This window comes from Hylobates moloch, unplaced genomic scaffold, assembly GCF_009828535.3.
Source record: "Hylobates moloch isolate HMO894 unplaced genomic scaffold, HMol_V3 SCAFFOLD_5, whole genome shotgun sequence".
NCBI classification, from domain to species: Eukaryota; Metazoa; Chordata; class Mammalia; order Primates; family Hylobatidae; genus Hylobates; species Hylobates moloch.
Window position 1 is genome coordinate 97,182,439 of NW_026652280.1, and position 27,047 is coordinate 97,209,485.

Consider the following 27,047-nt stretch of genomic DNA (forward strand, 5'->3'; position numbering starts at 1 on the left):
ATGTGCTATGTCTTTTTTCATGGTTGTTTTTAAAATTATCTTATCATTAGTTTTCAGCAGCTTATCTATGCTGAAAAGTTTCTCTATACTTTGCTTGGTCAGCAGTTTGACTATGACATGCCATGGCATAGTTTCTTTGTATTTATTCTGTTTGAAATTCACTAGAATTTCTGAACTTATAAATTAATATTTTTCAATTTGGGGAAAATTTGGTCATTATTTCTTAAAAGATTATTTCTGCCTGAGTCTAATTATTATTTCAAAAAGTTGTAGACACTGTATAGATTTATAAATATTTCAGTATTTTTTCTCTATGTCTTATTTTGGATAACTTCTATTGACCTTTCTTCAAAACAATTGACTCTTCCTTCTGCATTGCTTGTTCTGCTGTTAAGGCCACCAGGTATGTTTTTGTTTTTCAGAATTCATTCTATGAGTTTCTTTTTTAATTTTTATTTATTTTATAAGATTCTTCATATATTCATCCATTAATTTCATCTTTTACTTATAATTTCCCAAATATATTTATAATACTAGTTTTTAAAATCCTTTTCTGCCAGTTCCAATGTCTGGGTTATCTGTGAATTTGTTTATTTTGATTTGTTGATTTTCTTATGGGTCCCTTTTTTTTACATCTGTGGTCACGTTTTATGTCATGCTAAACACAGTATTTACATCTGTGGTCATGTTTTATGTCATGCTAAACACAGTATTTACATCTGTGGTCATGTTTTATGGTGTACTGAACATAGTATATGGATAACAGTGAAGACTGAGTTATGCAACTCTTTTGCTTTGTTTTTATTTCCAGGAGTGCGCAATCTTTTCTATGTGTGGCTGCTCAAGTTGGAAAGTGATTATTCATATTTCACTGAGTATCAGGTTAATCTTGAACTAAGCAGCGATTTTTAAGATTGAATTCATCACTGGTTAGGCTTTCCTCCTGATACCACAGCTGATTCTACCAAAGCCTAATTTCTTTTTTCTTTTTTTTTTTTTTGACGGAGTTTTTCTCTTATTGCCCAGGCTACAGCGCAACGGTGCGATCTCGGCTCACTACAACCTCCGCCTCCCAGGTTCAAGTGATTCTCCTGCCTCAGCCTCCTGAATAGCTGGGATTACAGGTGCCCGCTACCATGCCCGGGGATTTTTTGTATTTTTTAGTACAGATGGGGTTTCACTATATTGGTGAGGCTGGTCTCGAACTCCTGACCTTGTTATCTGCCCGCCTCGCCTCCCTAAGTGCTGGGATTACAGGCATGAGCCACCGCGCCCGGCCTCCAAAGCCTAATGTCTTTGATCTTATCAATGTTTAATCCTGGAGCTTAGTGTGTCTTGGACCTGAGTTTTACCTCTTGAATCGGTAGGAGCAGAACTCTGTTCCCAGGCACCACAAGAATACGTAAGACTAGAAAGTTGTTACTGCTTTTTTTTTTTTTTTTTTTTTGAGACAGAGTCTCTCTCTGTTGCCCAGGCTGGAGTGCAGTGGCACGATCTCGGCTCACTGCAAGCTCCACCTCCCAGGTTCATGCCATTCTCCTGCCTCAGTCTCCCAAGTAGCTGGGACTACAGGTGCCCGCCACCACGCCCAGCTAATTTTTTTTTTTTTTGTATTTTTTTGTATTTTTAGTAGAGATGGGGCTTCACCATGTTAGCTAGGATGGTCTTGATCTCCTGACTTCGTGATCCACCCGCCTCGGCCTCCCAAAGTGCTGGGATTACAGGCGTGAGCCACCGCACCTGGCCTGTTTCTGCTTTTTAGCCCTGCCCTATTCTCAGTAAAATGGGAATGGGACGCCAGAAAGCATTTCTGAGTTAAGTATATTATTGTTGCATTTGGGAGTCTTCTAGACTCCAATGTCCCTGCGTAGCCACCAAAGTGCCAATAGCTCATCTATCTCAGTCTTTGGCAGGCTTTCTTCTCCGCCTTTTCCTCCACAAACTGCCACTGCTTAACGGTCACTCACGAAGGGCTCCCCTCTCTGAAAATTAGTCCTTCTGGACTTGTCTTGCAACTACCATTCTTCAGAAGTTTCATAAGCTAGTAAGAGTTTTATAACATCTGAGGGGTGGGGTTTTTTTTAATGTTACCATAGGAACAAATGTGTTCCACATCCTTTCACACCCTACACAGAAAATTGTATATTGTGTTTAAATCACAGCCAAATTGCAAAGAAAATTATGGTTTCTTTATTTTGTTCATAACTGATCTAATCTTTCTCATAATTATCTCCTACTAAGTTGAAAGGATTATAAAATGTAATTATGTTTAAAATTCCATGTGACCTAAAATTCCATCATTCTATCATGAGCCCAGGAGCTCCTGCTGCATAAAACATATGCTAATCAATAAATGTGATACATCACATCAACAGAATAAAATACAAAAAAACAGTATGATCATCTCCATATATGCAGAAAAAGCATTTGATAAAATTCAATATACTTTCATAATAAATACTGGCAACAAATTAGGCATAGAAGGAATATATTTCCACATAACAAAGGCCATATATGACAAACCCACAGCTAACATTATACTGAATGGGGAGCAGCTGAATGCCTTTCTTCCAAGAACTGGAACAAAACAAATATGCTCTCTTTCACCACTCCTATTCAACACAGTACTAGAAATTCTGTCAAAAGCAATCAGGCAAGAGAAAGAAATAAAGATTTTCCAAATTAGAAAAGAAGAAGTCTAATTGCCCCCTCTTTGAAGATTACATGATCTTATATCTAGAAAAATGTAGAGACTCCACCAAAAACTCTCAGAACCGAGCAACACAGTAAAGTTGCAAGATACAAAATCAGTCAACATGCAAAAGTCAGAAGCATTTCTGTACACCAACAACAAGGTAGATGAAAAAGAAATCAAGAAAGCAATCCCATTTATAATAGCTACAAAAAAAAAAATACCTAGGAATGAATTTAACCAGGGGGGTGAAAGATATCTAAGGAAAACTGCAAAACATTATTGAAAGAAATTGAAGATGACACAAACAAATGAAAAAAACATCTCATCTGCAAGGAATGGAAGAATTATATTGTTAAAATATCCATACTACCCAAAGCAATATATAGATTCAATGTAACCGCTATCAAAATGCCAATGACAGTCTTCACAGAAATAGAGAAAACAATCCTAAAATTTGTATGGAACCACAAAAGACCCCAAATAGCCAAAGCAATACTGAGCAGAAAGAACAAAGTTGGAGGCCCGTCACGCCTCCTGACTTCAAAATATACTACAAAGCCATAGGAAGCAGATGTCCTAGTATTTGTATAAAAACAGACACACGGACAGGACAGAGAACCTAGAAATAAGTCCACATTTACAGCCAACCGATTTTTGACAAAGGCACAAGAACATACATTAGGAATAGGATGTGCTGTTCAGTAAATGGAGCTGGCTCTACTACTATTTGGAAGGTCCTTGGGCTCTACTTTGTCCTTTGCATTGAAAACAGTGTGAGATCAATGTGTGTGTATGTGATTTGGTTGCTGGGTTGGCTTTGCTTTTTCATTTTTTATTTTCCTTATTTTAAAAGTACATCTTCTTCTCTCACATTTTACTAAATTAATTTCTGCTTTTGAAAAGTTGAGTCTCAAAGCGTAAAAACTAAGCCTTCATTTCTAAGGTGGATGTGAAAGTGATTTAACTTTATTCATGCCTTATCTTACAGCTTTAATATCAAATAGGTTAGGAGAGCCCAGGGGAAGTACTGGGGGAGGGGAGAAGGCAATTCTTTCCGAATGAATATATTTTTTGTTGTTTTGCATGTTTAATATACAAGTTCGTCGAGAGATCATGGCCTTTGAATATGCATACAACCTTTAAATTGTGCCTACTAATTTATAGCAGGATGCTTTGGTGTCCAAAAACTTCTGACTTTCTGGGATTATGATAGTAATTCCCAGCCATACTCCAACTTAATTTTGCCAACCATAATTGAAAACTGTAAATTACTGATATATTAATGTTTTGTAGCACTTGGGTAGTCTAACTGTGACTTTAATTATGTTTGCCAATTACCTGTTTGAAATCAATTTGTACCTGAACAGCTATTGAAACTGTTAAGTTGTACAGATATTATTCATGACGGTTTGTACTGTGGAAGGTGCTTAATAAAAAACAAAAGGTTTGACCTCTGTCCAATAAATCACTAAGTAATGTCAATAAATCAAGTACAGTATGATGCACTAAAATAAAATAAAATATGGTGCTGTGAAAACTTGCTATCCACATGCAGAAGAATAAGACTAGATTCCTATCTCTCAGATTATACAAAAATCAAATCAAAACAGAATAAAGACTTAAATGTAAGATCTGAAACTATAAAACCACCAGAAGAAAACACAGGGGAAATGCTTCAGGACATTGTTTGGGCAAAGATTTTATGGCTAAGACCCCAAAAGCACAGGCAACAAAAACAAAAATAGACAAATGGGACTATCTTAAACTAAAAAGCTTTATTTGCTCAGCAAAGGAAACAATCAACAGAGTGAAGTGACAATCTGCAGAATGGGAGAAAATATTTGCAAATTATTCATTTGGTAAGGGCCTAGTATCCACAAAATACAAGAAATTCAAACAACAGCAAAAGGAAGGAAGGAAGGGAGGGAGGGAGGGAGGCAGGCAGGCAGGCAGGCAGGCAGGCAGGCAGGCAGACAGACAGACAGACAGGCAGGGAGGGAGGGAGGGAGGGAGGGAGGGAGGCAGGGAGGGAGGGAGCGAAGGAGGGCTTTCCAGCCCCAGACCCGGACCTGGACCTTACAGCCGCCGAGATGTTGATGCCTAATAAGAACTGGATTCCCATTTATGAACTCCTTTTTAAGGAGAGAGTCATGGTGGCCAAGAAGGATGTCCACATGCCTAAGCACCTGGAGCTGGCAGACAAGAATGTGCCCAACCTTCATGTCATGAAGGCCATGCAGCCTCTCAAGTCCCGAGGCTAAGTGAAGAAACAGTTTGCCTGGAGACATTTCTACTGCTACCTTACCAACGAGGGCATCCAGTATCTCTGTGATTACCTTCATATGCCCCGGAGATTGTGCCTGCCACCCTACGCCGCAGCCGTTCTGAGACTGGCTGGCCTCAGCCTAAAGGTCTGAAGCGTGAGCGACCTGCAAGACTCACAAGAGGGGAAGCCGACAGAGATACCTACAGGCGGATTGCTGTGCCCCCTGATGCTGACAAGAAGGCTGAGGCTGAGGCTAGGGCTGGGTCAGCGACAGAATTCCAGTTTAGAGGCAGATTTGGTTGTGGAAGTGGTCAGCCACCTCAGTAAAGTTGGAGAGGATTATTTTGCATTAAATAAACTTACAGCCAAAAAAACTTTTAAAAAAGTCTCATTAAAAACTCAGCACAGGACATGAATGGAAATTTCCCAAAAGAAGACATACAAATGTTCAACATCACTAATCATCAAGGAAATGCAAATCAAAACCACAATGAGATATCACCTTACTCCAGTTAAAGTGACTACTATCAAAAAAAAAAAAACATAACATGCTGGCGAAGTTGTGTAGAAAATGGAACTCTTATACATTGTTGATGGGAATTTAAATTAGTATAGCTATTATGGAAAACAATAGCACTAGTCACAATAGCCAAGATATGGAATCAATCTAAGTCCATCGATGGATAAATGAATAAAGAAAATGTGGTGTGGCCACGTTAATGCATACAAACATACAGTTAGATAGAAGGAATAAGTTTGGTGTTCAATACTATAGTAGGGTAACTATAGTTAACATATTGTATATTTCAAAATAGCTGGAAGAAAAGATTTGAAATGTTACCAAGCACAAAGAAATGGTAAATGTTTGAGGTGATGGGTATGTTAAACACTCTGATTTGATCATTATACATGTATACATGTATCAGAATATCCCATGCACCCCATAAATATATACAATTATTATGTATCAACTTAAGAATTTTTTTAAAAGTAAATAGGAGAGGTTATTCTTTATGAGAGGGACAACGGGAAGTGGAGAGGAAGGGATACTAATTTTCTTTTCTGTCAGCATTTGTTTGAATTTTTAACCATATGTATGTTACATGATTTTTGTCATCAGGACTTATCTGCTGAAGAAGCACAATTTATTTTCTTTGTGTCACTAATTAAACTAGCTATTAATTATTTTTTAAAGAAATGGATAAAGATGTCAAATCAATAGCTTCAGCTTTTATCTTTAAAAGCTAGGGGAAAGAGAACAAACTAAACCCAAATTAAACAGAAGAAAGAAATCAATGAAAAGATTAATAAAACCAACAAAGCTCTAGCCTGACTAATCTGTGGAGAAAAAAAGAGGAACAATACAAATTATCAATATCAGAAAAAGTTATTCAGATTATCTATTTCTTTTTTTTTTTTTTTTTTTTTTTGAGACAGAGTCCCACTTTGTCACTCAGGCTGGAATGAGGCGGTGCAATCTTGGCTCATTGCAACCTCCACCCCCCAGGTCCAAGCGATTCTCCTGCCTCAGTCTCCCGAGTAGCTGGGACTACAGACGCCAGCCACTGTACCTGGCTAATTTTTATATTTTTAGTAGAGACAGGGTTTCACCATCTTGGCCAGGCTTGTCTTGAACTCCTGACCTCGTGATCCACCTGCCTCGGCTTCCCAAAGTGTTGGGATTACAGGCATGAGCCACCACGCCTGGCCATCTGTTTCTTTTTGAGTGAACTTTGGTAGTCTGTGTTTTTCAAGGTGTTTATTCATTTAATCAGTTGTTGAATAACTCTATATCTGTTAAAGAAAGTGCGTTTGTAGTTAAAAGCCTGCCTAAAAATGTCCCAAGAGTGTATCTAAATGTTAAAACCAAATATACATCCAAAACTGAAAATGAAAAGCAGTCTGAGAAATGTGCTTTTACCTTTCCAGTTTCAGCAAACCAATTCATAGCATCCACGACCCTGCATTTTAGATGAAGTATTTCTTCACCTAGATTCCAATAATTTGGAAAAGAAAAGAGAAAATGGCATTTCTACAAAATAAACTATTTTTCCTCCATTTTGAAAAGCTCTAGAATGACCTGCAATTGACTAATAGATTTTGGAGCAAGAGAGCCAGCACACTGATCAGGGGAGCTAACAAAGAATTAATAGATTCCAGGAGGGTGAGGAGTAGAGCCCAAAAAAATGGTCTCTAGGGAGTTAGATACCAAGAGTCAGGAAGATGTGCTGTGGTAGCACAAAGCCATGCATTAAGATTTTACCTATTGGCAGGGCACAGTGACTCACGCCTGTAATCCCAGCACTTTGGGAGGCCAAGGTGGGCAGATCACCTGAGGTCAGGAGTTCAAGACCAGCCTGGCCAACATAGCCAAACCCCATCTTTATTTTAAAAAAATACAAAAATTAGCCAGGCGTGGTGGCAGGCGCCTGTAATCCCAGCTACTTGGGAGGCTGAGACAGGAGAATCGCTTGAACCTTGAACCTAGGAGACAGAAGCTGCAGTGAGCTGAGACTGCACCACTGCACTCCAGCCTAGGGGACAGAGTGAGACTCCGTCTCCAAAGGAAAAAAAAAAAAAAGTTACCTATTCTTTTGAGGTGATAACCAAGAGTAAAAATGTTGTAAAATTTTAGGAAAGTAAACGGAGGTATTATCAGAGTCATATGGTATCTATTGTCTTAATGTTTTATCATACTTTCATATTAATATAAATTATGGTATCATATTTCATCATGCTAAGATGGTCACCAATTGTAATTATGCAAATATTTTATGTACCACTAAGAAAAGAAAAAAACTGTCAAACCAACACAATATTTTTATCTCTTTGTGTTTTAACTATTCAAGTGGTCTTTTGAACTTTTTAGACAAGCATATTAATTATATACTGAATAAACAAAAGAAAATGTAAGAGAAATAAATTGGTTACAGATTCTCAAAACTTAGTAAAGTTGTTCTAGTTCTTTCAAGTCAAAGTTAATATATTTAACTCATTTCTTTCAATGACTGCCCATTGTTCTATTGTTTGCCTGTAATAGAAACTACAAGTTGCCTCATCAAATTCAGTAGCAACAAAACCTGATTTTTAGTTAGGCATATTCTCACTAGATTAAATGCTAGATATCCCAGCCTCACTGGCCTGTAGGTGTGGTCACATGAATGCTTCTTATCAAGACAGTAGAAGAAGGCTTGTGTTCATGTATCCTACTTCTGTTAATTCACTTTAAAAGTGGGGATAAAGGCGATGTCCTTTTTTCTTCCTCCATTCTGCTACCCAGAAAACTCTTGTGATGGATCACACTTTAGCATTTAACATGGGGCATAACAACGAGTAACAGAGCAATCAGCTCGACAAAGCCGGGTCCCTATTAACCTCAGGAAGCTAGCCTTTGAGTGCTTATGTCTGGACTTCTATTCTGTAAGAGAACAGAAGTCTTGTTTAAGACTTTTACTTGTTTAAGTCTCTTTTTTGGGGGGCTGTTTTTGCTTTAAGCAACTACACCTAGTCCTAATTAATATCTATTTTCAGTTTTTGGCCACTACAAAATATATACATATATACATAAAGGGCTGCAACTACCATCTTGTACATACATCCTCAAACACTGGTGCTTTCATTTTAATAAAATATGTTCCCAAGAGTAGGATTTTTCAGTTCAGGGGCCCATTAATTTTTCATGTAAAGAGATTTTTGCCAAAAAGCTTTCAAAAAGCTGTTTAAAAATAATATATTATCCTCCTTCATTGTTACCAATTTGATAACTTAGAATGGATATCTCATGATTCTGCTGTGACTACTAATGAGAATAGTTATCTTTGTTATGTTGGCAATGTTAAATTTTTCTTCACGCGTTATCTTTTCATAGTCTTTGCCCATTTATTATCTGCGTGTTGAACTTATAAATTTGTGAGTGACGATGCTCATTATTAATATTAACTAACACTATCTGTCATTTGTAATATAGATATTTTCCCAATCTATAGTTGGTTTGTGCCATCTATTGCCTTAAAAACTTTTTATTTGTTAATATATCTATATTTTATTTTATAGTTTCTGTATTTCTGTTTTGATTAAAAATATTCAAAACTTCCATGTCTTTAATACATGTGGATTTTGTTTATGGTTATTCTATGAGGCAAAGTTCCAATTAGTTTTTTCTACATGAATAGGAAGTCCATCCATTAATTATTCTTTGCAGTAATATGCAATAACATCTCATACATAGATTAATTTCCATATATACTGACATCTATTTCTTAGCTTTCTATTCTATTCCTCTATTCTTCTATTTGTCAACTTCTATTTTATTACCATGATGTTTTGATGACATTGGCTCTGGGTTTTAATATCTATTATGGCAGATTCCCCATTTCTACTATTTTTTATATGTTGGGGTCATTTTAATACTAAGAATTTTATTTAATTTACAAATTTGAAGAGATAATTGATATTTAACTATATTAAATGTTCTAAACTAAGACTATAGCATGGATTTTCACAAATTCAGAACATGTTTATTGTCCTTCAGAGGACTCTGTACTTTTCTTGATATGGGTCCACAATATTCTTGCGAAAGGTATTCTTAAGTCTCTAAAATTGTCTTTTTTTAATGGACTATTAATAGACTATTATTTCCCATTTACATTTCTACTTGGTTATTGTTAACAGGAAAAATAGCTTTGATTTTCATATATTCATCTTTTTTACCTGTTGAAATTCCCTTATAAATTCTAGTATTTGTTTTTCCAATTAAGGTTGCTTGGGTTTTCCAGGTATATGGTGACATCATCAGTGAAAAGAACTAAGTGTATCTATTCCTTTTCCATGCGTGGGTGACATGATGGTCCCTTTGCCTTAAAAGCCAGCTCTCAGGCCCAGTAGAACGCTGCTTTTGCTTGGCTCCCCAAAGGCTGCAAAGTCAGTAGGCTATTTCAACCACTACATTTTTGAACTACCTCACTTGGTCTAGGATTATACACCAACATTACGTTAACTGTGTCAGGTTTCTTTTGATCATGGTGGTGAGAAACCAACTTCACTTCTGTTTCTCCTTTATGAGCTTCAGTTCTTTGAAGGTCTATGAGGCAATATGACTTTACACCTACCCAAAACTGTTCCCTATGAGCCAGATTCACATTTTTCAGTGGAAATTTCTCCAGGCCCGTGTCCATCTCTTACCAAGAAGCCGATGTTGCTGTGATAGCTGTGTTACTATTGTTACTATTGTTGAAATGTAGAGACTGAAATACAGGCCATTTATGTAACTTTCCACTTTCCTTCATTTCTAGTTATTTTTCTGAAACTAACAGAATTTAATCTTCTCAGAAAATTCTAACAAGACTGGTTTTACCCTGTTTTTTCATCTTCCAACCACCGTATGTCCACTATGGGCTACAGATCATTCTTTAGTCATCTTGCAAACTGTGTTTACTATAGTCCACAGAAGTTTCAGGAATCAGTATTAAATTCTAAGTCCATCTCCAGACTTCAAATAAATGTCCCCGCACAGTCACAGCAATTGTCTCAAAATGTACTGGCTCCAGTGCTAGAGGTTAATGATTTATCCAGGAGGTAAACATGTTCTGTAAAATAATTCTTGGTAATCCCACACAAATCCCACAGGTAATACATGTGAATCTTAGACAATATGTTGGATATCACTTTATTTTCCATTAGTTAACGTAATTTCTAACTCTGAGCATCATTCATCCAATGGTAGAAAACATGTAATTTTAGTTTTTCCTGATTTCTGCCCCCAATCCGTAGAATTCTAACCTTATACTCACTGACACTCATTTGTTAAGCCATACTGATTATCCCTGAAATAAACATATCACTTTCTGCACAGCCTTTTAAGACACAGTATCCCTTCTGACATTTCTGTGCCACAATTATAGGTATGGGTGTTCTGCTAAGGCTACCCATGACCTGTTGTCCAGCAGAACCTCATAGTCGTTCTCTCTGGGTTTTTTTCCCCTCCTTGATAGTGCTGCTGGAAATAACACAGAATGACTGGGAAACTATTTCTGTTTTCTATCTTGCCACATTCTTCCCCTGAGGCAAAGAGAAATGTGTAAATATCTTGCATAGACAAGGAGGAGAAAAGAGGAAAAATGTAAGAAAAGAAATAAATGCATATGTTAAAATGTCAAAATATTATCCTCTGCTGAAGCAGAAGGCTCTCTTGAGCCCAGGAGTTCGAGGCTGCTGTGAGCTATGATTCTTCCACTGCACTCTAGCCTGAGTAACAGAGCAAGACCCTATCTCCAGAAAAGAGAGAGAGACAGAGAGAGAGAGAGAGAGGTTGTCCCACAACAAAAAGCATGTACAAACTCATCAAAATATATTAAACAAGTGTTTTCAGACATTGAGAAAAACAGAAAGTGAGTGTTGTGATACTGAGTATGGGAAAATAATCTAGGTGAGCCTTTGATTATTCCCTGCCTTTCCACCTAGAGGCAATTTTCAAATCACATCGCAGGGAGTGGGAAGTGAGAAGACATATGTGGCCTGAGAATAGGGTCCAGGCCACAAAGGAAGAAGAGCCAGTTTAAGCAACTGCACAGCACAAATAGAAAAGAATAAATGAGCAAAGTTTGTCTGAGCCAGTCTCAGTTTACACCTGTCATCCTGCTTAATTATTGAGTGTGCCCTCTCAATTACAGTTACCCTAAGCAACAGAGACCCCAGGGAATGAGAGGAGAGGATACACTAAGAGTGGGGCAGCATCAACTCCAGATTGGATGAAGAAAATATGGTGCATATACACCATGGAATACTAGGCAACCATTAAAAAGACTGAAATCATGTCCTTTGCAGCAACGTGGAGGCAACTGGAGGCCATTATCCTAAATGAACTAACGCAGGAACAAAAAACTAAATAACACACATTCTCACTTATAAGTGGGAGCTAAACATTGAGTACACATGGACATAAAGATGAGAACAATAGACACTGCGGAGCACAAGAGTGGGGAGGGAGGAAGGGGGGCAAGGGCTGAAAAACTACCTATTGGGTACTATGCTCACTCTCTGGGAGACGGATTCATTTGTGCTCCAAACCTCAGCATCACACAATATACCTTTGTGACAAACCTAAACATGTACCCCTTGAACCTATAATAAATGTTGAGGCTGGGTGTGGTGGCTCATGCCTGTAATCCCAGCACTATGGGAGGCTGAGGTGGGTGGATCACGAGGTCAAAGTTCGAGATCAGCCTGGCCAACATGATGAAACCTCATCTCTACTAAAAATACAAAAATTAGCCGAGTGTGGTAGTGTGCACCTGTAATCCCAGCTACTTGGGAGGCTGGGGCAGGAGAATCACTTGAACCCAGGAGGTGGAGGTAGCAGTGAGCCAAGATCATGCCACTGCATTCCAGCCTGGGCGACAGAGCAGGACGCCATCTAAAATAAATAAATAAATAAATAATTGAAGAAAAAAAAAAAAGTGGAGCAGGCACTTCCTAGGATGGTTTTGGCAAAAAAAGAACATCCATTCTCAGCGCTTAAAGAAAGCTACACCGCAAAGCAAAACAAACCAACTCCATGCCATAGACTCATGAGCAAAAGCAAATTCAAGTAGTAGCTTTGGAAAGTTCACAGATTTCTGTGTATAGCTGAGAAGACACATGTATCCTCCTGAGTCCAATCAGGAAATAGAAACTCCACCATGAGTTGAACAGAGGAAGCTTAACAGAATTATTAAACATAATAAGAAAACAATTATAATATATAAGAAAACTCAACAAAAAACCCTAGGGTGGAAGGAGAATATCCAAAGAAGAGCAGCTCAGAAGTGTGACTCCTCCCCAAGGCTGGGGCACAGATCTTATTGGAGAAAGTATGGTTCAGTCCCATACCTTGGGTAGCAGAGACATTCACAGGTTTACCCAGGCCAAAGCTGGCCTGAAGTAGCTAGACAAGCTGGAAGAAACCCTCCTGGCTTGAGGCAGGGGCTTGCAGAGGAAGTACTGCTCAGTGGAAACCTCCAGGCAGTGAGCGGATTAAGCACAGGTGATGCGAGGGTCTGCAGATAGAATGGGGTACTGGGCGGGGCAGGGACCACAGGCAGCGCCACACAGGATGTCTTCACACCCCCTTCATTGACCCACCATGCAGTAGCTGGAAGCTGCAGGAGAGCCCCTTCCTCCTGCTGTGTCCCTCCAGGGCCGTTTACTGAAAAAGCTTAACAATGTGCTGATTTAAAGGAGAAAGTCATTGTGCTGACTTTAAAGGAACTCTGTTCATTATCACTGAGCCTATTATGAAGAATGAATTTGGAGCAGAGTGGTAATAAATCGACAATCAGCACAACACTCAATAAGAAACATGATATTCATAAAAAGAGTATTAACATGTTCTAAAATGAATTCTCAGGATTTTCTGAGATATTTGGAACTGAGTATTTATTTGAAGGAAGAAAAAATTTCCTGGAGAGATAAGCCTTTATTTTCTAAATAAATTAAAATTGTTTAAAGATGAGTCAGAGCTACCATAAATTCATGCAGAGGCATTTCCAAAAGCACATCAGTAGAGACTTTAACACATGTGCCCTCAGAATGCAGAAGGACAGTGGGGCTGGTTCACAAACTTGACACTGCTAGAGGAACCTAAGCTGAAGAGCGCCACCTGAGGGCGATGCGGTACCAAACACAGCAACAGCCTCCACATCTTTTAAGGCATTACACACTTGAACTCCACAAGTCTAGGAGATAATCAAGACAGACATTATCATCCTCCTTTGGCACAGGAGGAAACTGGTTCAGAGGCTAGAACTCCAGTCCCCTCAGCCAGTGCATTTGCTGGTTCACCTCACTGACTTTGTTTCTCAAAGCCCGGCTTCAAATTCCCCTCCCTCCAGGACGCCTTCCCCGACTAACGCCAGGCCAATCTCCTTTTCACTTAGCATTTTGAGGAAGTTGTTGTATAACACTGCACAATGTCTAAGAACAGTGGTTCTCTAATTTTAGCTAAGCAACAGAATCACTAGAGGGCTTGACTATCGAGCCCGCTCCCAGACCCAGAGTTTCTCATTCAGCGGGTATAGGATGAGGCCCAAAACAATCTGCATTTCTAACAGGTTCCCAGGTCCTGCTGAGGCTGCTGGTCAGGTTACTACAATTTGGGAACCGTTGATTTAGAAGCTAGCGTAATTTATTTTTTAAGACAGGGTCTCCCTCTGTCATCCTTACAGTGTAGTGACACAATCACGGCTCTCACTAACCTGGAATTCGTGGGCTCAAGGGATCCTCCCACCTCAGCCTCCAGAGTAGCTAGGACTACAGGCGCTCACCACCACAGCTGGCTAATTTTTTAATTTTTTGTAGAGACAGGGTCTCACTATGTTGCCCGGGCTGATTTCAAATGCCTGGCCTTAAGCAATCCTCCTACCTCAGCCTCCCAAAGCACTTGGATTATAGGCATATCCAAGTGCTTTGAGATATATTGAAGCTAGCAGAATCTTCACCCACATCCTAAATTCATATGTGCAAGTCTAGTATAGAGAGTGTGAAATGTTACTTTTCTCAAGCAAACACTCCCCAACAGTTAAGTCTCACTTATTTTTTCTGGGTGTTCAGGGGCCCTGACTGCCAAGAGATTTATCTCCCAGCTAGGGAAACATGATTTTGGCCTCCTTATTTCTTTGGCATCAGAAAGGTCTGCTGCCCCTGTAAGTTTCCTGCTCTGTCCTCTCTAAGATAAGAACACAGCATAGCTGGGCTACCGTCACCATCATCGCTGCAGCTCATGCTTGCCCAAGTGGTGCTGGCCCTCTCCGTACATTGTCTCTTTTAATAGCCATAAGTAAAGGAGACTGCTGTTGTTGCTGTTGTTGTTTTAGGAAGGAAGGGATGCCTTCATGACAATCTTCTTCCAGGAAAAAAGTGATGACCATTTGAGAGAAATATCCTTACTCAGAGTAGTTTTTTACAACATAATACACATACACCATGATTTCTCTTCATTTATTAATTACACCAAGTAAAAATGTGAAACGCCTCTGTTTCCTATAACCTAACTTTCTTTTAAAGAGAAAATGTCCTTCTTCAGTTGTAAATCCAAGTTTACAATAGAAACTGTGTCCTCTAACTGCCAATATGACATCCAGAGCAAACTTTTTATAAAAGAGACACAAACTCCTGGGTTTGTCATCAGTCAGTAGGTATGTATTTGGGGTGTCCCACATGGTATTTTGTAAAAACTTGAGTCGACCTTTTAAAATCAGGCACGTTTGCTGAAAATCCAGATTTCCAGTTTTCTCGAAAAATGGTTAAAGCCAAGCCAGGTCCTGACTTTATACTTGACAACAAGCAGCTGCAGCTGATTCCTTTGGATAGGACATGTGTGTTCCAGTTCATTGCAGATCCCATCACACACACTCACACCAGCTCTTACCTGCTTGTCCCTGGTAGGTCTTCAGATACAAGTTTGCACACATTTGCACTTCTGATTTCACAGAGCCATTTGGGCTTATAAACTTGTAGTGTAATTTTTAAAAAAGAATTTAAATTCTTTTAGATAAATGTTAAAAGGGTGTGATGAAAGCTGCCTTATGACTGTTCTCTACTTTTTCAAGGTATCTCTCCTTTCATCTTTAATTCCTTTCATCTTCAATTCCTGAGCAGACCAGGACTGAAGTCTTGGGAACCTGAGGTCCAGAGGTCCTGGGTTCCAGAGACACAGATGTGGCAAGGCGAGTCACAGGATGCCCTGATAGGAACTGTGAGAGAACAGAAAGGGAAAGACCATTAAGGAAAAGGGAAGCCAGGAATGAAGGGGAGAGACGTTGAGGAAAGGGAAAGGGGAGACTTACGTTTTCCTCTTAAACCAGGAGGTAAAGCCTACAATGAGGAGGAACAGCAAGCATGCCAGGACTGCCAAGGCGATCAAGCCCACGGAGGTGTAGCTCCCACCTGCTTTGGAGGAACACAGGCTGTCTTTTAGCACAGGACCCCTCCCTCTCTATATCCAATCCCCTGGTCTAGGCATGTGTGTGAGGGTACCAGGTGCTTCTTATTTCCTCCTCCACTTAAAACCCCAATTTCTATTCCTCATAAGTTTAGATTCCCCATCTTGTTTTCAGTGCCTGGGCATCCCAAATTCAGCCCACTTTGGCATTTGCTAGTGTAGCATAGAGGGAAAGGGCAACAGCTTTGTAGCAAGGCAGACCTGAATCTAAATCCAGCCCGTCCACTTTCTATGTGGCTCCAGGCAGTTAACCTATCTCAGCCTTCATTTCCTCATCTATAAAATGAAAAGAGCAGTACTTGCTTCAAAGAAAACTGTGAATGATGAGATGAGATACTATATGCAGATCCATCAGCCCCTACACAGGGAGCACTCAACCAACCAAGCTATCTTTGCTAACCTGACTTCCCAAGGGCCTGGCTCCCTTTATGCTGAGGAATGAATCCTCCTGGGATTGTTTATTCACTGCCTACTTCTGGATCCTTGAGTTTTGTAGTCTTGTTTCTTCCTGTATACAGAACACTATTTCAATCCTTTCTGACTTTCAGGTCTTTATTTCCCTCCTTCCTGTATCTGGAACCCCTCTCTCTATCCCTTTTATTAGGGGTCTCATCTCTGAAACTCCTCTAACCTGGGTATATCAAGCCACATCCCTCCCCAGTGCCTCCCTCTATGCCTGAGAACCACCTCCTGCCATTTCCAGCCTGGGCCCAGCTCTTTCTCACCCCAGTAGAGGACGATGTCCTGGCCCTCTAGACTGCTGTGCTTCACCCGACAGGACAGGCCAGCCGCCTCCCCAGCCACCACATCCAGGGTCGCTCGGAGATACCATGTCTCGTCAGCATTGGGCAGGATGTCCCCTGGCTGAGTGCCCTGCTGCTCCTGCTCACCCCGCATCCACTTCACCCATACAGGCTTTGGGTAGAATCCTGAGACATGGCACACCAGCAGCAGATGGCCAGGGCCAGGACTGGGGCCACGGGACAGCCAGGCCTTGGGCTTCACTGTATCCAACAAGGGAATGGGGGGGGGATCTTAAAGTGAAAACTCTGCATTAGAGGCTCCAGGCCTCATACCATCCTTTTTGACTTTCAGGTCTTTATTTCCCTCCTTCCTGTATGCCCCTGACATGTTCACTTCTGGAAATGAAGTCTCCCACAACTTTCAATCCATTTGTCCCACCTTCTTCAGGGAGCCTGCCCTGATACTCTTTCTCCTTCTCTGGTCCCAGCCTCCTATGAATGTCCCTTGACTGTTCCCCTATAACACCCTTTGTTTTGAAGTAACATATGTAGCCTATTTCAAGCATTGCGTTAATTAACATCCCCCTACCAAGCAGGGATCCTAACTGCCTGACACCGTTCACCCCCAGTTGTTCATTAATTGAATTCATGGAACCCAAGAGGTGCTCAGTTGATGTCTGTGAAATGAATAAATACCCTCACCCCTTATCCAGCCCCTCCTGGGCCTTCCTCTTCTTTGAATGCTCAAAGGGAGGAGAACCCTGGAATGGAAAACCTGTTTGGAGCCCTGAAGTGGAGTGCAGGGAGTAAGGAAGGTAGGCTGACCTTGCTTCTCCAGTTCCGACTTCCCTGACTCAAGGAGGCCACTGACAAATTGGGGGCAGGTGCCATTAAGAAGCCACTGCACTGTTTCCCTCGTCCACTTGTCCTGGTTGAGCACTTGGATGGCCGAGTTTACCCAAAGTGGAGCCTCTTGGGCTGGCTCCCAAGAAGTTCCTTGGAAACTCAGGATATCTCTTCCTTGAAATGCTACATGGAAGAAGTTATTTGAGACGTTCCCAGAGTGCACCTCACAGCCAGCGGACACCTGGAGCTCCACGGGATCTGTGGAGAGGAATGGAGAGAAATCAAAGAAGGGTTTAAAAGACTGGGAGAGATGAAAGAGAAGAAATTGATGTGCAGGTTATAATGGGGACCCAGACTTCAGGGAAAGGAAAGTAAGTGACCTGGAGTAGGCAGGAACGAGGGATACTTTGAAGAGCCAAAGGCTGGGACATCTCCAGGTAGAAGGGAAATCAGAAGAGGGTGGACAGAGCAGAGAATCTGATCAGGTGGTGCCACAGTCTCCCAGTTGAGCTTCTGTGGCCATTCTCTCCCCTTGGGTACCGGCCCAGGATCCTATCCCTCAGCTCACAGGCTAAGCGTAGCATTTTGGCGAATTCCTTCACGTCCCTGGTGAAGCTGCTTCGATAAACCCGAAATACATGCTGCAGCGTCTCCCACTGCTGGTCGCTGAACGTGCCCTGGGACCAAGGCTTCAGAGAGCGGATGGTGTCCGAGTCGTTGCTCCAGCTGTGCGTCTGCAGCTCCCCCAGCCACGCCAAGCCATCGGTGCGCGTCCAGCTGCTATTGGCGAAGGACGAGATCTGGAGGCAGCGGAGGGAGAAAAGCCTTTGCGGGACTGGGAGAGAATGAAAATTGGAGGCGCGTAGCAAGTGGCCGGGAGAGCAGCCAGAGTAAAGAGAAGGAAGAAAGAAAGAAAGAAACAAGAGGAGATGAGCTTCAGGAGATGCCAGAGAACTCTGTGCCGCACTGCCTCTCCCCGGAGCCAGGGAGCAGCGAGTTTTCTACCTGGATCGCGCCAGTGCGTCCCAGGTCTCACCAGTCCTCATCAGGCGTTGCCCTCCGTCCCTACCCAGCTCCCTCTCTCCGCCCTCCCGCGAGCGCACCCAGGCGCCCTCGTTCCACCCACCTACAGCGCTTCCCCAAGCCTGGAGGAGCGCCCAGAGCAGCACAAACAGCAGGGACCCCATATCGCCCGGCGTAGGGACCTCGCGTAGCGCCGCCGCGCGCCGCCCTCTGACTTGCGCACTCTTCTCCCCTTCCGCTCAGCTCACGTCCCTTTGCGCTGGGTGCCAGCCAATTCCCAAGCCCGGACCCTGGCAGCCCTCCTCGCTGGGCTAGCCGGCGGTTTGCTGCTTCCGCCGAAGGGCGCCCTCGCCCTTAGCTGTGCGAGCTGCAAAGAGGTCGGGGTCCCAGGAATCCTGGTGCCGCCGCTCACTTCAGTAGGTTTCACAACCGGCGTGTCTCAATTTCCTGTTTCAACGGAGACTTTGGGTCGACGTGTGGGACGCTTTACAACCATTATTTATGTTTTGGAAGCAGGACATAAGGTTGTGATTGTGTTACAATTCCAACCATGGTAAAAATGCAAAGGGAAAAAAGGAGCAAAGTCCTTGCTTTAGCAGTAGATGTCTCTAGGTGGAAAGACTATGAGTGATCTTAATCTGCTTTACATCTTTGTTTTCCAAAATTTCTCAAGTGCAAGTACCACATTTACAATAAAGTAAACGTATGAAAATTAATTTCCTCATTGCACATTGAGAGAACTGGATTAGGTTGGCTACAATTCTTTACAACTGTCATATCCCAGGATTCCTCCACCTCAGTGTTCCCTAGCCTCTCTTTCCTCCTGTCATGGTCCTTGCTCTCCCCTCCCCGGCCTCTGCTCTGTCTTCCCTGACTCCTTTTTGGGGGCGAGCCCCCAGACTGTCTTCTTCCTCCTCTCCTCCCTGGCCTCTGCCGGCTTACCTTCTCATCTGGCTCGTCCCTCATTCACTCTCCAAATATGCGCCTCTGTTTTAAACAATAAGTGTAAGATGACAGTGTGTACCTGGACAGCCAACTCGCCACTTCTCACACTGAAAATAAGAAAAAGTGACCAAAAATCGTGGTTCCAAGCCTTAGCTCACCTTGAGGAAAAGACCCCTCTTTGGCAACTCAGAACCTGGGCTGCAGCCTGACACCTCCCTCTCCCTCACTCTTTTTATCCAATCTATCGCCAACTCATCTCTATTTCACTTCTTTTTAAATACCTCTTGAATAAATTCCTTTTTCTACATTTCCACCGTCACCATCACCCTAACCTTTTGCCTGATCTCCTGAAGTAGCATTCTTGGGTAGAAAACAAAATCAAATTAGCACGGCCCGCAAGATTATGCGCCCTCTAGCCCTGGTGTCTACCTTTTGACATCACCTCACACCCCAGCATCATTTGCTCTGTACTGTGTAGCCTGGCTGTTAGCTTTCAGTTCCTCCGCTATGCAAAACCTCTTCCTGCCTAAGGTCTCTGCACAAAGATCCCTCTACATGAAAGTTCTTGACCTTCTCCTCACCTCACCCCCCCCCCAATGCCTAGTTATTTCCACTAAGATATCAGTTCCAAGGTCACTTTCTCAGAGAAATCTTTCCAGATCTGCCAGACTGTGTGACCCTAAGCAGGAGAAGTAGGCCAGTCCCCACCTCCACTGCTTGTACACTAACTGGCTTTGAGAAGCTATCCTCTCAGCATGTAGCAGAGTTTATAATTATAGAAATGGCCATATGTCTGTCTCCCTCTGTGTCCTCTTCTAAATCAGCTGGAGAGGGGCCGGAATGCAAGGATCATGTCTCCCTAATCTGGTTCCTCCCATTCTGCTAAAGTGAATGTTTCCCTTCTCCCATATCCTGTTGCAGCAAGAGTCCTAGAGAAAATAGGCTACTGCACCACACTCTAGGCTGGGATCTTGTAGACAGTCGTAACCCAGCCTATCTAATTGTGTGTAATTTGCCCAAAAAAGCTTAAAATAACATAGTAACCATGTTCTTGTAACAAATAAGGTGTTAAATTATTAAATTCAGATACAAAAATGCCTAAATAATGGCTAGGAGGGAAGCTATGAGAAGTAAAAAGAAAAATAATTATATAACTCATGGGGTAATATTTTTAACTTTACTTTCTTCAAATTTCCAAGCTCCCTTTAAAAACTTGAACAGTTCTGTTTAGTTTTTGTGTATCTTAAAAATTTTAAGTGCTAACATTCTTGCACACTTAAAGACAAGAAGCTGGTTTGTGTGTGTGGTTTTTTTGGTTTTGTTTGTTTATCAACAGAGGCCAGGCAGTATTACCTTCAGAAGTTAGGACTATCTGGAGTTATACCGATATTTTTTCCCAAAGGTCAGTTGAGTTAGACACTTTTTGGCTATTGGAACTTTCACTGCTTTTTTTCTGGGAAAGGAACCCTTGAATTATGAAATGTTTTGCAATATGTTACCTAAACAAAATATTTTATAACAAGACTGACTCAGAGGGCCGGGCGCGGTGGCTCACGCTTGTAATCCCAGCACTTTGGGAGGCCGAGGCGGGCGGATCACGAGGTCAGGAGATCGAGACCACAGTGAAACCCCGTCTCTAGTAAAAATACAAAAAATTAGCCGGGCGTGGTGGCGGGCGCCTGTAGTCCCAGCTACTCGGAGAGGCTGAGGCAGGAGAATGGCGTGAACCTGGGAGGCGGAGCTTGCAGTGAGCCGAGATTGCACCACTGCACTCCAGCCTGGGCGACAGAGCAAGACTCCGTCTCAAAAAAAAAAAAAAAAAAAAAAAAAGACTGACTCAGAATACCCTAGCACAGAGAGATGGTGATTTACTCAGAGCCTTAAAATAAGCCCACGGTGGGTACTACATGATCTCACTTATATGTGGACTCTAAAATAGTTTACTATTTTATGGAAACAGAGTTAGGGTAGTGGTTTCCAGGAGCTGGAGGGACGGGGCAAATGGGTTAATTTTGGTCAAAGGGTTTCAGCCTCTCAATTTTGAGAGGCTGACCAAAACCTTGGAGCCTGATCATAAGGGACTTACTTGGTTTCAGTTAAGAATTGACAATTTGCAATGTCAAATTAGTTGGAATCTTATATGCTTTCTTCATGTTTTTGTTATCCTAACCATAAGGAGACCATTTAATGTACAAAGGATAGCTGCATATGAGAATTTAAGATTCTTGAGGGGATGCATAAGGGAAACTTTTGTAATAGCTATCAGGAGGATAATACCAACGAACTAAAGAACTCTTCTTAATAGGACTTTCCACAAGCCGAACTGATCAAAATCAAACAATTCAAAGTTCAGTCAATAAAGAAATTTCAACCGTATTCAAGTGCAATTGGTCATAGTCTTTGTTCAGAGCATAATGGTGATCAAGGGCCATAGTTTGCTGTAAAATGGCCTGATTTAAAGAGGTATTCATTTTTGTAAGTGGCCTGATAATACAAACCACAGTAACCTGGAGATCCACTAAAATAAACATAAGGATTATAAAACCCTGTAACAGTTCTCTTACCTCTGGGACGTCCAGTCCCAGGAGCAAAACTCCAGCGACGTTGGGCCCCGCCCCCGTGAAAGTGGAGGGCGGCCAATGAGGGCGGTTCTGAAGGGAACGAGACCAATGAGACGAGCCCGGGGCGGGGCCAGAGGGTGGGGCGGGTGGCGGCAGTGGCAGTCCGAGGTCGGCCTCCGCGCAGTATATGACAGAACGTCAGCAGCGGGATGGCCCTAGCAGTGGCAGCGGCTGCAGAAGCCCAAGCAGCCTCCGTGGCAGTGGAGGCTAGAGCTGGAGCGGCTGCGGCGGCACCCCGGGGAGTTTAAGATGGCGGCGGGGGTGGGGCAGCGCTATGGGCTGTCCTGCCGACGGCTGGGGCAGGACCACATCACCGTACTGCATGTGAAGCTCACGGAGAAGGCGATCCGGGCGCTGGAGACTTACCAGAGCCACAAGAATTTAATTCCTTTTCAACCTTCAATTCAGTTCCAAAGACTCCAGGGGCTTGTCAAAATTACAAAAATGATCCCCTCAATGAAGTTCATAACTTTAACTTTTATTTGTCAAATGTGGGCAAAGACAACCCTCAGGGCAGCTTTGACTGCATCCAGCAAACATTCTCCGGCTCTGGAGCCTCCCAGCTCAATTGCCTGGGATTTATATAAGATAAAATTACAGTGTGTGCAATAAACAACTCGGATCAGATGACACGAGAAAGAATGACCCAGGCAGAGGAGGAATCCCGCAACCGAAGCACAAAAGTTATCAAACCCGGTGGACCATATGTAGGGAAAAGAGTGCAAATTCGGAAAGCACCTCAAGCTGTTTCAAATACAGTTCCTGAGAGGAAAAGGTCAACCCCCATGAACCCTGCAAATACAATTCGAAAGACACACAGCAGCAGCAGCGTCTCTCAGAGGCCATACAGGGACAGGGTGATTCACTTAGTGGCCCTGAAGGCCTACAAGAAACCGGAGCTACTTGCTAGACTTCAGAAGGATGGTGTCAATCAAAAAGACAAGAACTCCCTGGGAGCAATTCTGCAACAGGTAGCCAATCTGAATTCTAAGGACCTCTCATATACCTTAAAGGATTATGTTTTTAAAGAGCTTCAAAGAGACTGGCCTGGATACAGTGAAATAGACAGGCGGTCATTGGAGTCAGTGCTCTCTAGAAAACTAAATCAGTCTCAGAATGCTGCAGGCACCAGCCATTCAGAATCTCCTGTATGTTCTAGTAGAGATGCTGTATCTTCTCCTCAGAAACGGCTTTTGGATGCAGAGTTTATTGATCCTTTAATGAATAAAAAGGCCCAAATATCTCACCTGACAAACAGAGTACCACCAACACTAAATGGTCATTTGAATCCCACCAGTGAAAAATCTGCTACAGGCCTCCCGCTGCCCCCTGCAGCTGCTGCCATCCCCACCCCTCCACCACTGCCTTCAACCCATCTGCCCGTCTCACATCCTCCTCAGATTGTAAATTCTAACTCCAATTCCCCTAGCACTCCAGAAGGCCGGGGGACTCGAGACCTACCTTTTGACAGTTTTAGTCAAAATGATAGTATCTATGAGGACCAGCAAGACATATATACCTCTAGGACTTCTCTGGAAACCTTACCCCCGGTTCAGTTCTATTAGAGTGTCCAAAGCCTATGGAAGAAAACCATTCAATGTCTCACAAAAAGTCCAAAAAGAAGTCTAAAAAACATAAGGAAAAGGACCAAATAAAAAAGCACAACATTGAGACTATTGAGGAAAAGGAGGAAGATCTTAAGAGAGAAGAGGAAATTGCCAAGCTAAATAACTCCAGTCCAAATTCCAGTGGAGGAGTTAAAGAGGATTGCACTGCCTCCATGGAACCTTCAGCAATTGAACTCCTAGATTATTTGATAAAATATATCGCTATCACCTCCTATGAGCAATGCCAGAATTATAAGGATGACTTCAATGCAGAGTATGATGAGTACAGAGTTTTGCATGCCAGGATGGAGACTGTAACTAGAAGATTTATCAGACTAGATGCACAAAGAAAGCGCCTTTCTCCAGGCTCAAAAGAGTATCAGAATGTTCATGAAGAAGTCTTACAAGAATATCGGAAGATAAGGCAGTCTAGTCCCAATTACCATGAAGAAAAATACAGATGTGAATATCTTCATAACAAGCTAGCTCACATTAAAAGGCTACTAGGTGAATTTGACCAACAGTAGGCAGAGTCATGGCCCTAGAACTCTGCTTGGACCAGAAGATGTGAATAAACTTAAGCTTATTTATTTAAAATTCCAAATGAGTTGCTCTAGATTCTAAAAAGGTGAAACTTTGGCTGTTGAAAGTTTCAGTATTAGTAAACTTCAGTTACTTTTTCTTTTCCATTTTACTTTGCTTCCCTGCATTTTGAAGCTGCTCTTTCTGGTTCTCCCCACCACCCCACCCCCAAGACTTACTTGTGTTTGTTAGTGGAAATAATTTTTTAGGTATTGGGGATCCATTGTCTATATTTCAAATCATTTTTTTTCCTCAAAAACTTGTGTTTGTTATTAGAAATGATTTTTTAGATATTGGGGATCCAGTTTCCACACTTAAAAGTTGTACGTGTTTAAAAAAGAACAACAGTAATGTGCAAGGTGAAATGCTTTTGGATAAACGTAAGTCTATTTTCTGACCTTTCTTAATGCAAACTCTTTGCCTTAAATGGTAGAATATTTAGAAATTTTCACAAAATTAAAAAAATAAACATTGTCTTGGAGGGTTAAAAAATAGGTGTATGTATATAGATTCACATACACGTATGTGTATAGATTCACATACACATATGTATATACAGGCTGACTTGATCTAGAACATTAAATCCGCCCTGCAAGTTAACCCCCCATTGCAATGGTTGCCTTAAGGTGTTTCCTAGTTGTGTACATAGTGTGGTTAATCACTAGCTACACTGTTTCCCACTTGATTAGAGCAATGGGAAGCATATTGTGGCCTACCAGCATCTGGAAGTGTGTGCTCAATCTGTATGTGTGCAGAGGTGGTGTGGATGTGAGCGTGCATGAAGGAAAAAAAGCTGCTACTCTTAGTAGGCCAAACGCTCAGGTTAAACAACTGACTAGTGTTACTGTAGCTACCTTATTGGCTACCAATATTAGCTACCTTTTTAAGTTACTGTAGGGTGTTTTTTTGTTTTGTTTTGTTTTTTTCTATCAAATTGCAACTTTTGTTATGGAAGACAAAAGCATTTCCATTTCAACGAGTTTGTCAGCTTTATTAATGTTGGGCAAAAATTGATATGTCATTAAAATGAAACAGATCTATAGTTTGGGGACAAAATTATAAAATTAAATGTGTAGGTAACCTATTTATATACTGTTATAAAGTATTTTTTGAAGAGAGATATGCAGAGAAGCTATTACCTACATAAGATGTATATTTAAAGATTTTTTTCATCCTGGTGCCAGGAATATAAAAAAGAGTGGATATATTTAACCATAACATATTGTGATTCATCAAACCGCACAAACTTCCATTTCATGTAGTTTATGTGTTGATGTTGATTTAAACTGTCACTTGTTTTATCATGTGGGAACAGAAGTTATGTGGTCAAAAATATAAGGATTTTGAACTAATGTTGATTCAAGTTGCATTGTCTTATTGTATTGTCTTTTCAAAGTGCTGCCAGTTGAAAAGGGACGCATTGTGTTTACAAATCTGTTTTGAAATGTTTGCCAAAATTTTGGTAGTGTCTTTAATAAAGATGTTTGTCTCCAGCATCCAGAAAAATAAACAAATAACTTTATTGTGAAAAAAAAAAAAGAAAACCTTGTAATAGCCAAGTTTGCCATCCACTGTGCAGGATGCCTGCAAACCAATTGTTAGCTGCTCCTGAAAATACATTATGTGTCTTTCCCCTAAACAAACAAAAAAATTCCTTAATGTATTTGGTGGCAGCATCTAGAGGAACAGCAATATTAGCTACTTTTTTAAGTAAGTGTCAGATAGTAGTAAAATCAGAGAAAAGATAAGTGCAACATTCAGTTTTGTTCAGCACCACATACAACGCCCAATAGGGGCAACAAGGAGATCTAAGGCTATAAGATGTTTCATTAAGTGTTTTAGTTAAACAAAAATGTTTCAGAAAGCGTCTTCGACCCTGGAGGTCTCATTGGCTCCAAATTCAAGATTTTTCCCCAACTTGAACAGACTGGTTTCAAACTCCATGCAACTAGTACCCCACTGCTGCCAACAGTGAGCCCCCAGGAACTTTATTGGAACCTTTCCTCAATAGAAAATAACTGATCTTCATCTGTTTTGAGGTTGGTTCTAATTTCAGTTATTGACCTCTTTGGCATGTGAGTACCATGGGAAATTTCAGGCAGAGCTTTTTGGAAGGCAGGAGTGAGCAAAACCAAACAGAAAGATCCAAGCCGGCAAGGAGGCAGTGTACAACAGGGTACACAAATTCTCCACAGACCCAATATAGGATCTCAGGGGCTGAAAATGAGGTGAAAAATACCTAGTGGTGTTTGAGCAGAGGTCAAGTTATTAATAAATTTATCTGCCCATAAGTCAGCATAGCTCCTGAACAAGGTCCAGTAGGAAACTGACCTTTTTGTGGTCCTTTTATAGCATACTGTAAGGGTACAAAACCACGTTTAGTGGAAAGACACCTCACTACATTTAATCTAGTAAGATCATATAAGCAATTACTCTTACCCACATAGGTAGTCCCCAGGTCTTGAGTTTGCAATACCTGGAGGCACAATACCCTTCTGCAGGCATCACTTGGATAGATTTCATATACTTGGTAGTGATTAGGCTAATTATTGGAAAGGTTAGGGTATCGTTTCCATTGAGTGCAGGAAGCCAAATAGCAGTGATGCTAGAATATCAGGGATAGCTTTCCATCCTTCCTTTGAGATTTCAGGTGGACCCTCACTGGGAAAACAAAGAGGCACTGGCATTAATGGAATTGTTTTATCATTTGGGGGCATTAGTCCACACGCCCCAAAATTGCTCTG

The 27,047-nt window shown here is 41.5% G+C and overlaps 1 protein-coding gene and 2 pseudogenes across 2 annotated transcripts; 2 read left to right on the plus strand and 1 right to left on the minus strand.

Annotated features, from left to right (window-relative positions):
- The first annotated feature begins 4,785 nt into the window (after nt 1-4,785).
- On the plus strand, nt 4,786-5,288 carry LOC116469249 (small ribosomal subunit protein eS10-like; annotated as a pseudogene).
- Nucleotides 5,289-13,393: 8,105 nt separating this feature from the next.
- On the minus strand, nt 13,394-19,867 carry CD1D (CD1d molecule). Of its 2 annotated transcripts, XM_032154077.1 has the most exons (7): nt 19,652-19,867; nt 18,652-18,995; nt 18,094-18,360; nt 17,505-17,783; nt 16,662-16,940; nt 15,782-15,881; nt 13,394-15,688 (listed from the first exon to the last, which is right to left on the minus strand). In XM_032154077.1, the coding sequence occupies exons 2-7, from the start codon at nt 18,710-18,712 to the stop codon at nt 15,667-15,669; spliced, it is 1,008 nt and encodes a 335-aa protein (XP_032009968.1). In that variant the 5' UTR covers nt 18,713-18,995; nt 19,652-19,867; the 3' UTR covers nt 13,394-15,666. The 2 variants fall into 2 exon arrangements, with proteins under 2 accessions (XP_032009968.1, XP_032009971.1); XM_032154080.2 differs by lacking the exons at nt 16,662-16,940; nt 19,652-19,867 and having other exon boundaries at nt 18,652-18,919.
- Nucleotides 19,868-22,363: 2,496 nt separating this feature from the next.
- LOC116468294 (RNA polymerase II elongation factor ELL2-like) lies at nt 22,364-24,266 on the plus strand (annotated as a pseudogene).
- The last annotated feature ends 2,781 nt before the right edge of the window (nt 24,267-27,047 follow it).

Excerpts from the sequence above, each read along its gene's own strand:
- CD1D (XM_032154077.1), bottom strand. The coding sequence starts at position 18,712 with ATGGGGTCCCTGCTGTTTGTGCTGCTCTGGGCGCTCCTCCAGGCTTGG. Across the intron at positions 17,784-18,093 it reads CAAAATGCTACGCTTAGCCT|ATCCCGTGGAGCTCCAGGTG; the intron begins GTGAGCTGAGGG and ends TCCTCTCCACAG. Across the intron at positions 15,689-15,781 it reads TCCTGGTTTAAGAGGAAAAC|TTCCTATCAGGGCATCCTGT; the intron begins GTAAGTCTCCCC and ends GTTCTCTCACAG.